General features: G+C 39.5%; 1 protein-coding gene and 1 pseudogene across 1 annotated transcript; one reads left to right on the forward strand and one right to left on the reverse strand.

The window, feature by feature from the left end:
• Window positions 193-10,575, reverse strand: LOC18792948 (annotated as a pseudogene).
• Window positions 5,958-6,938, forward strand: LOC109947221 (uncharacterized mitochondrial protein AtMg00810-like). The gene has a single exon (XM_020557132.1). It carries the CDS (start codon window positions 5,958-5,960, stop codon window positions 6,936-6,938), a length of 981 nt encoding a protein of 326 aa, XP_020412721.1.

Raw genomic sequence — 11,458 nt, forward strand, 5'->3', positions numbered from 1 at the left:
CATATTTTCACGACTTTGTACACATTTCACAAAGTTTTAAAACCCGTAGCATCGCGCTGGCACCATTGCTAGTTTAGTACTGGATTCATTGGATGACTCAACAATCTTATGGGTAAAATTTTAGGTTGCATGGGAAAGAGTAGCTAGAGAGCTGGAGCACTTTTCAACCCAAACAAACCACCCAACTTCGTGCTAATGCCTGCACAGAGAAAAAGCTAAAATCAGTAGAAACTACGAACTGCTACTACCCGATATACACTTCCTAAAAACATGAAGACTAGATATTTGAAAGCACACTATAAACTCCTTATAAGGGGCATTTATGTTTAACACAACTATAAAAACGATAGATTAAGAGGGAAAAACTCAGAAGCATTTATCATTTATAATTATAAGAAAAAAGCATCAACGTAAATTAATTGTAAGAAAGAGCTATTACCTTTCTTTCAACCGCATCATGCGATCATCACTTGAAAGGTTCCTCTCTCCCAATAAACTCTGGAGACAGCTCTTCATTTTCAGGGTTCACATCAATGACAATCGAATCATCAACATATGGAGTCACCCTTGCTCCAGAGCCAGTCTTAACCAATGCTCTTAACCCAGATTGGAAATCAGAGATGTAGAAATCTACCACACGCCTCTGTCAAATGACATAAATAGAAAATTATGGTCAAAAGTGTGAAATCTAAAGCCCAAGAATTTTCAAGCCTGGTAGCCATAAAAGTCGTCCCTTGGCATCACCATGCAATGGCTGCTTGCAGCAACAGAACATTCAAAGCAGGAAGGCAAATAAACCAGAAACAAATATATTAACAAAATTCAAATAGCAACACTTAGTGGATTGGCAATTGCACTGTACATCAGCTCTACAAACACATTAAAAACTGTCCAGGCACTAGAATTAAAATTAGCCAACGGCAAAATCTAAATATTTTGAAAGTTAATGAGAAGTAAAATTCAGTTCGTTAATTATGAAAACCTCAACCCCAGCCCAAATAAAAAAGGGAAAGAAAAGCAGAAAGAGAAATACTATAAGTTATCCATCAAACATTAAGCTGACTCAGTTACTCACTTCTATGGACCTGAGCCCCCAAGTGAAGCGATGATGTGTAGGGTTGGCAGCTTTTGAATCCCATCCTCGATACTCGTACAAACTTGTAGATGTATACACACATCTAGGAACCTTCTGAAAGGACAACTCAAGGGGCAGATTGCCACAAGTGACCACCTTCAAAAACAGAACCAGAAATAACTTGTGAAAACTATTGATTAACATTTGCAGAAGAATAGCTAAGCTCAACAAAAAGGAAAAACACTAAGTCCTTTAACCCGTTTGTAGAACCTAGAAAATAAATGTTATAGAGATATAGTATTTCCAGCAATTAAATTCCTCCATGTATCTTCATCCCACCGTCCTTCATAGATCTCAATAACAATTATAAGCCATACCATCAACAGAGACTGGATAATCTGTTGATGGTACCCCTGAGACCTTCACAAATTACCCATTCTTTGCAGTCCTCAGCTCAGAATCTGAATAACTAGCGATGTAACCTATAATAGCTCGTCTTCCCCAATAAGTATTCCATGTGAATAGTGTAGCAACTGCACCAAAAAGGATCACAACCACAATGAGGAGATATGCATTGTGGACTGCACCTAGAATAAAACCACCAGCTGTGAACCCCATCACAAAAAGTAGAAAGACCATAATATTAGCTTTGGGAAGCTCTTCCTAAACGAAAACTCGTCACCTTGGCTAAGAGTAGTAATGGCCTGATTGTGAACAATGGAGGAACCTTGTACTTTTATTGATCCCATTGACTCCAAAGGACCAGATACCTTAAGAGGGGCCCCAGAAGCATTTAGTGGGCCAGAAGAAATGGGTCCAGATGTAATGAGACCTGTTGCAGGGAGAACAGGAGGAAGAGGTCCAGAGTTTTGGCGGCCAGTTGGTGTTACCCCACCAGATTGAGGACCAGACGACTTCTTAAGAGGTTTCCCATGCTTATTTAGCGGTCCAGAATTTGACTTCTTTAAGGAAGCTGGACCAGGCATGCCTCCAGTTAATACGGGACCTGATGTGGTCCTGACTTTGATAACAAAATTCTAGAGAAGTTACTCCATTTATTCCCTTCAGGTGTGATGGAGATCAAGTAATTCTATCAGCAAAATTTGAACATCAATAAGCTTACACCAGAACCCCAAGTTTAGCTCCATAAACATTCTAAGCAGGGAGTGTATATCATTGTCTTTATGTTATTGCCCTAAGACACCAAAGAGGATTATTCTCATTGCTACATATAAGAAAGAATCTGGAATTGATAGATCACAAACGGAAAGATAGACCTAGAAAATAATCAAGAAGAGACCACTCATACCAACAGATTGCCTACAACTTTCAACAACGGTTATTGGTAAAAAAACTTCAAAATTTATGATTTAATTGTCAAAGGAAATCAGATTTAAATGCCAGCAGATTCTTTCATTAATTAGATACATGTATATGTGGTAGGTTCGCTATAATTAGATATATGTATTAGATACATGTATATGTGGTAGGTTAGCTATAATTAGATACATGTATATGTGGTAGGTGAGCTGTTTTCAGGGGCTGAATATCAGCCTGTGTTCTTTCCTAATTAACTTGTATTCTGTCCATATAATGGGCAATTCTCGATGAATAGAGATACATTATTTAGAAAGACTCTAAATTGTCATGGTATCAGAGCTATAGCTCTGAATTATCTCTCGCTCCCAAGTCTCTTAGTCTCAGTTATCTCTTGCTCTCAAGTCTCTTAGTCTCGGTTATTCTTGATCAAGTTCTCTTGACATCATGTCTTCGGATAAGTCTGAGGTTTCTTTGATTCGTTTCAATGGCAAGAACTACTCTGCTTGGGTGTTTCACTTCGGGATTTTCGTCAAAGGTAAGGAGGCGTGGGGACATGTTGATGACCCAGCTCCTGACAAAAACAAAGACAAAGACCAGCACGCCAAGTGGGAAGTCAAGGACGCTCAAGTTATGACATGGATTTTAGGATCTGTCGAACCTAATATCATCTTGAACCTTCGATCATCTTAGACTGCAGCTCAGATGTGGACTTACCTGAAGAAGATCTATAGTCAACGAAACACTGCTCGTCGGTTCCAGCTTGAACATTAATTGGCCGCTCTCCAACAGGATAGCCTTTCTATCTCTGATTTTTACTCTAGATTGACTAATCTTTGGGGTTAATACACTGATATAGTTTATGCTGACTTACCATCCGAAGGTCTTAGTTCTGTTCAATCTGTCCATGAAACTACCTAGAGGGATCAATTTCTAATGAAACTGAGACCTGAATTTGAAGGCACCAGATCCAATCTTATGAACCGAGAATCTGTCCCCTCCTTGGATACATGCCTCAATGATCTCGTTCGCGAGGAACAGCGCCTTCTCACTCAAACCACCATGGAACAACGGCGGTCTGCATCTGTTCCTGTGGCCTATGCAGCACAAGGTAAGCCACGAGGCAGGGATATGAGCATTGTTCAGTGTTTTTGTTGCAAGGGATTTGGTCATTATGCTGCAAATTGTCCCCGAAAATTCTGCCACTACTGCAAAAAGGATGGCCATATCATCAAGGAATGTCCTACTCGACCCCCCAAGAAATCAGAGACCGCATATACTGTCTCCGTTGGCTCTTCTAGTGCTGGTAGTTCTGTGACTGCAGCACCGCTGACACAAAGTGCTCCTGTTCAACCTGTGACCCCTGACATGATTCAACAAATGATCATTTCTGCATTTTCAGCTTTAGGACTCTCAGGTAAACCCTTCTCTACATCATCTCCTTGGTACTTTGATTCCGGGGCTTCCCATCATATGACAAACAATGCTGATTCTCTTACCAATGTAAACAAATATTTCGGAAATCTCAAAATTCATACTGCTGATGGCAATCATTTACCTATCACGGCCACTGGTGATGTTTCTTCCTCTCTCACTGATGTCTTTGTATCTCCTGGTCTTACCACCAATCTTGTGTCTGTCGGTCAGTTGGTTGATAATGATTGCAAAGTGGAATTCTCTAAATCTGGTTGTGTTGTGCAGGATCAACAGTTAGGGAGGATGATCGCGAGGGGGCCTAAAGTGGGACGTCTTTTTCCTCTTCAATTTCCTTTGTCTTCTTTTTCACCCTTTGTCTCTTGTAATTCTGCTCATGTTGATTACCAAGCGTGGCATAAACGTCTCGGACATCCAAACTCTACTGTACTTCATGATTTACTGAAATCTGGTTTTCTTGGGAATAAAGAATCACCATCTCTTAGTGCTGTTCAATTTGATTGCAATTCTTGCAGACTTGGCAAAAGTAAGACTCTGCCATTTCCTATTCACACACCCCATGTAGTCCAACCTTTTGATTTGATACATAGTGATGTGTGGGGTATGGCACCCGTCACTTCTCATGCTAATTACAAATACTTCGTCACTTTTATTGACGACTATAGCCGTTTCACATGGATATATTTTCTACATTCTAAAGATGAAGTCTTTTCTGTTTTAAAGATTTTTCATGCATATATTCAGACCCAATTTTCGGCCCATATCAAAATCCTTCGTTCTGACAATGGGGGTGAGTATATGTCTCATTTGTTTCAGGACTTCTTACAGACTCATGGCATCATCTCTCAGCGGTCTTGCCCTTCAACACCTCAACAAAATGGGGTGGCTGAAAGGAAGAACCGTCACCTTCTTGATGTTGTTCGCACTCTCCTGTTAGAGTCATCTACGCCCTCTCGTTTTTGGTGTGAAGCTCTCTCCACTGCTGTCCATCTCATCAACAGGTTGCCTTCTCCCACATTGCACCACAACTCTCCTTTCACCAAGTTATTTGGTCGCCCTCCATCTTATTCCAACCTTCGTACATTTGGTTGTGTCTGTTATGTTCATCTTCCTGCACATGAACGCACAAAACTCACGGCTCAATCGATCCAGTGTGCTTTCCTAGGATATTCAATCCACCAGAAAGGTTTTCTTTGCTACGATCCAAATTTGCGCCGCATTCGAGTTTCTAGAAATGTCATCTTTCTAGAAAATCAGTATTTTTTTCCCACGCATCAGGACCCCGTTTCTCCTTCATTTTCTGTTTTGCCTATGTTTACTAACTCTTCTGCAGCTCCTGTTTTAAATATCTCTTCTCCAGCTCCAGTCCCTTCTCAGCCTCTCTTAGTGTATCAACGACGCTCCTCCGCCACTTCCCATCAACCTCCAGCACCTCCCCAGCCCCCTCCGGCTCCTTCCCCGACTGCTGCTCCTGTTCCAGCAACTGCACCTCCCCCCCTCAGACAGAGTACTCGGGTTCGTAGACCACCAGATAGGTTTGGTTCCTCTCCTCTTTCCCTCTTCACTGCCACCTTGTCTTCTATTTCTCTTCCTTCGTCTTATACACAGGCCATGAAGCATGAGTGTTGGCGGACAGCGATTGAAATTGAGCTTCTCGCACTTGAGGAAAACCAAACTTGGGACGTTGTTCCATGTCCCTCCTCCGTGAAACCCCTTGGCAGTAAGTTCGTGTTTTCTGTCAAGCTTCGTTCTGATGGGTCCATAGACCGTTATAAGGCTCGGTTAGTGGCACTTGGCAACAAACAAGAATATGGTCTCGACTATGATGAGACCTTCACACCAGTTGCCAAAATGACCACTGTCCGCCCTTGCTGCATCCCAATCCTGGCCCTTACATCAAATGGATTTCAAGAACGCATTCCTTCACGGTGATCTCAAGGAAGAAGTTTACTTGAAACTTCCCTCTGGTATGCCTACTTCCTCACCTAATGATGTTTGCAAACTGAAACGTTCTTTGTATGGTTTGAAGCAGGCCCCGCGAGTATGGTTTGAAAAGTTTCGCTCCACTTTGCTTGGTCTTTCTTTCACTCAGAGTCAGTATGACTCCTCTCTTTTTCTACAACGGACATCCATGGGTATCGTTGTTCTTCTTGTTTATGTGGATGATATTGTCATCACTGGCTCTGACTTGGAGGCAATCTCTGCAATTCAGACTTTGTTGCATTCTACTTTCCACATGAAAGATCTTGGTCAGCTCACTTATTTCTTGGGTTTAGAGGTCCATCATCACCCTCATGGTCTCTTCTTGCATCAGCACAAGTACAGTCAAGATCTGGTTCAGTTAGCCGGCCTCACCAACACTACTTCCGTTGACACTCCCATGGAACTTAATGTGAAATATCGACGTGACGACGGGGAGCTTCTTGAGGATCCTACTACCTATCGGAAGCTGGTTGGTAGTCTTATCTATCTAACCATCACCCGACCAGACATCTCTTATGCTGTTCACACTGTCAGCAAGTTCATGCAAGCCCTGAGGCATCACCATCTCTCTGCCGTTCGCCGCATCATTCGCTATATTCTTGGCACACCTAGTCGTGGCTTGTTCTTCCCTACAGGTTCTTCTCTTCAGCTTCAGGCCTATAGTGACGCTGATTGGGCCGGTTGCCCAGACACCAGGAGACCTACTACTGGCTGGTGTATGTTTCTTGGTGATGCCCTTATCTCTTGGAAATGCAAGAAGCAAGACCACGTCTCCAAATCATCTACTGAGGCAGAGTATCGCGCCATGTCTGCTGTGTGCTCCGAGATCATTTGGCTGTGTGGTCTCCTCACAGAGCTTGGGTTCAATCCACTTCATCCTACTCCACTGCATGCTGACAACACAAGTGCCATCCAAATTGCAGCCAACCCCGTCTATCACGAACGCACCAAGCACATCGAGGTTGACTGTCACTCCATCCGAGAAGCCTATGATCATCAGGTTATCACCCTTCCACATGTCTCCACTACTCTGCAGATTGCCGATATCTTCACCAAATCCATGCCACGTCAGCGCCATCATTTCATCGTTAGCAAATTGATGCTTGTCGATTTCCCAGCATCAATTTGAGGGGGGATGTCAAAGGAAATCAGATTTAAATGCCAGCAGATTCTTTCATTAATTAGATACATGTATATGTGGTAGGTTCGCTATAATTAGATATATGTATTAGATACATGTATATGTGGTAGGTTAGCTATAATTAGATACATGTATATGTGGTAGGTGAGCTGTTTTCAGGGGCTGAATATCAGCCTGTGTTCTTTCCTAATTAACTTGTATTCTGTCCATATAATGGGCAATTCTCGATGAATAGAGATACATTATTTAGAAAGACTCTAAATTGTCATTAATTTTACGTGATCACTTTCAAGGCCAATGAATGCAAAATTGTGCTCAATTTCATATGCGGAAATTCCACCAAATCTCCCATGATGAAATGCTTAGTTACATAAACAACGCAAGAATAAGACAGTGGACAGACCTATGAGGTCCACCCCTGGGAATAGGAATTTCAGTCCTCCATCCCTTTCCTAATGCTTTTCCATCCTTAACAGCAAGACTCCAATGATCTACCTCTCCATTACATGAAGTCTATATATACATGAGCACACAAAAATACACAAATACATCTATAATATATACATATATAAACAGATATCCTACAATGAAATCAGGTGGTATTAAATACGAGCAAAATGACAGAAATACATGGTATAAATGACATTCTCATTCACAAACATGTGTATGCACGCAGCACAATACAGGAATACACAGTGATCGATTTCAGTATCATACAGCATTTAACAACAGAAACATACACTTCATTCTATGCAATCTTATTAAGGCAAAAACAAACCTAGGAACTGGTAAAGGGGGCATGTCCCGCCACTACTTTGTCTCAGTATCAAGCACGAATGTATGGGCAGTGGGCCCTCTGCACTGTGGCCCATACTGTCCTGTGACAATGTAATGTACCTTCCGTCGGTTACCATTCCTAGATTTGAATGTGCCATTTCTTTTGGCATATCAAATCTTCCTCCCCATGTATTATCACTGAAATTGTAGATATCAACATGTGAATGTACCTAAAGTAAACAATAAACAGAAGGGACAGCCCATTAACATAAGAAGGGAGGGTGAATCTTTTCGGTTTTGGTGAACAAGTGAATATAATAAAACATGTTTATCATAGTTCCGCATAAGCGGTAGGATCTGATCTATCCCCAGCAGTTGAGTTGAGGCCCAATTCATTGATGTCACCAGTCATGAAGCAGTTTGTGATTTTCCTCTTCTTCTTTTTTCGGTAGTAAACATTATAATCTAATTCGAAAAAATAGAGTAAAAAATATGTGATCATGTGTCTCTCTATAATAAAAAAAGACGATGCAGAAAATTACAGAATAAATTTACAACTATTTCATAATACCCACAAAATAAAGATAAATTAAACTAAAGGCAATATCCTAAAACTCTTTGAATAGATTCCCATAAAGACACCACAGTTCTACTCGATACAATTAAGCCAAAGTAAGAACCCATAAAAACACACCCTCTTCAACCCATCTAATCTCACTTTTTAACTACCGGATTCCAAAAATTTAAAGAATAAGGATTATCCTGAGCAGTTTGTACTACAATCTTCGATTTGCCTTGCTACTCCTAGCAATTCCTAATCTACTTGCAACACAAACATCTTCTTTTAAATCTTGATATTCTTATCCAATTCTCTGCATGCTCCATAGAATAGAAACCCTTCTCTCTCATGTAGCAGTTTGTGATACAACCACCTCTTCAACAAATTCTTCCCCCAACAATAGTGCTAAACAAATCTAGAACCATTTCTAGTTTCTACACGATTTCATTGTTTCTTTTTATTTTATTTTATAATTTCTTCAGCAAATGTAGCTAATAACATAATACAGTGTGAATATTCATATTGAGTACATGTGCGTCAAACTAGTCAATCTTCACTTCCAAAAGTTCCATAACCCACAAAATAATGCGCAGAGCTATTCTTTATTTATCTTAAAAGTTATTTGCACAGAAGCATCAACAATTTATTTCGTTAAGGGACTACATTAAATCAGTTCATTTCCCAAATACAAAAGAAGATAGAATTCCCATAGCATCAGCTAAAACAAGATCTCAAGAAAATGTAAGACTAATCTATACAGTAGTCATTTCAAAGGGGTTAAGTTTAAAAGTAATGTGCTAAATCATGAAAATTTGGATGTTAAAAAATAAGCAACAGACCATTTTAATAAATAAAAAAGGACATAGCCTGAAAAATTCAGTAGAGACAGCTAGCATGAACAATATAAAAAACAATTTAGTTAAGGAGCAATACAAGGTTCTCACATAATCAATGGTACTGTATCCAGCAAACACGAATAGAAGATTCTTTATCTGTATAGCCGCCCCATCCAAGCGAGCTACAGGTGCATCAGCCATCTTTTCCCATTTTAATTCTGGTCCAGGCAAATCAGCCAAAGTTGCTAATAAAACTCAACCAGGAGCAGTATCGTTTTTATTATTTACCTAAAGGTAACAGAATAGTGGTCAAATTCAGAGCTGAAACAAGGATCAGTTAGAACTTTATTTGCCATTAATTTAACATAACAGGAAAAGGTTCTAGAAGATAAGTAAAAGGACAACGCATTGGTTTCATAAAAGTGGAAATTCACTTCTGCTTAACCCATTGATGGATGGAATTAAGCTCCAATAACAGGACCATTGTTTTTCTAATAGCTACAGAATTTACTCATATGCCCAATAACAGAAACCCAAATTCATGAAATCTTCACTTTGCTTTTCAAGTGGAACCAGAAAATCATCCTAAAAGCTCAAAATAAAGAATAGGAGTTCATGCAATTTCATAATTTTCAATATGCCGAATATACTAATATCCAAAATCTTATATCCGTTTTCTTCTATGGCATCTTCTCAGCACCCACAACAAAATCAAATTTGAAATTTGCAAAAACTAATCAAATAAGCAACAATGAACTTCAACAAAGAAACCTAGCAAACTTTTTTTTTTTTTCATTTTCCACAATGTTTCACAAACCGCCGGTAAGAATTCACATGAAGAAGAAAAACCCACAACAATGGGGGTGAATTAGCTCGTCGAAATCCACAGAAACACTAATCACAATGTACAACTACCAACAATGAGCTTCAATGATCAACCAACTCTCACATCAAGAAATAAAAGCACCAATTCCTTTGCGGAACACTTTAACACACTAAACAAGACCGTGACTAAAATATTCATACAAACTCAGCAGCAAAAACCAGCTTCAATATAGCAACCAAACAAACTAAAAAGGCACATTTCCTCACAAATCAGACAATACTGAGATCAAATTCACATGAAAAATCCTGAACCAGCACGAATGAGCTTCAACAAAACAACCAAACAATAAAAAGTATAATTTTCTTCCCCGTTTTGACACAAGCCAACCAATACCCAGATGAGAATTCACATAAAAACGCAAGACTTCAACAAGATGATAACAAAGAGCCAAACAAACCTTTTACGGGTTCGTCGTCAGTCTTCTTGGGTGTGAGGATCAGACTGGGTTTTGAAATATCAAGGGGAGGAGCCAATTGGAGGCAATGGAGATATAGGAATTAGCAAAACGAGGTGAGGAAGCCCAGAGGAAATCAGCAATCAGTGCAAGCCCCAATAGGCCAACGCATATCAACACCGAGCAAGTCGATGTGTGCTTCGCGGAGGTCTAGCCGCGCGGCTATACTATTTAAAAATCCAGTATCGCCGAACGGCTATACGCTTTACTTAAAAAAAATAGAATAGCGCCTACGTGTCAAAATACGTACAGCCGCACGGCTGTACGATTTAAATACATTATATTCAAGCGGTATATCCGGGCGGCTATATTATTTTTTAAAAACAATTAAAACACAGATTATAGCCGAACGGCTGTACGATTTTTTCAAAAAAATAGACCCCCTAGCGATTAGATGCCACGTGTCAAAATACGTATAGCCGATCGGCTATACTATCTTTTTTAAAAAATCATAGTCTAGCCGCGCGGCTATACTATGTTAATACATTATATTTCAAAGGTGTAGCCACCCGGCTGTACTATTTTTAAAAAACAATTAAAAATACTAATGTATTTAAATAGTATAGCCGTGCGGCTATACATATTTAAAGGTATGCTATTTATTAAACGCTATTAAAATAATAATAAAAAACCCAATAAAGCCGGTCGGCTATACCATTTTTGTTATAAAAAAAATTACAAAAAAGAGTATTACCACTCGGCTATACTCTTTATTTAAAAAAAAAAAAAATAGCTGCACAGCGCCTAGGAGCCACGTGTCAAAATAAGTCGAGTCGAGCAGCTATACTATTTTTAAAAAAATAATTAAAACATCAAGTATCACCACGTGGCTGTACTATTTTTATTAAAAAGAGGGACCCTATAGCAATTAGGTGCCACATATCAAAAAATATCGTAGTATAGTTTAAATACATTATATTTAAGAGGTATAGTTGAACGACCATACTATTTAATAAATAAAAAAATTAAGAAAAATTAAGAGACTTGGGTAATGCC

The sequence above is a fragment of the Prunus persica genome, chromosome G1, assembly GCF_000346465.2.
Source record: "Prunus persica cultivar Lovell chromosome G1, Prunus_persica_NCBIv2, whole genome shotgun sequence".
In the NCBI taxonomy this organism is placed as follows: Eukaryota; Viridiplantae; Streptophyta; class Magnoliopsida; order Rosales; family Rosaceae; genus Prunus; species Prunus persica.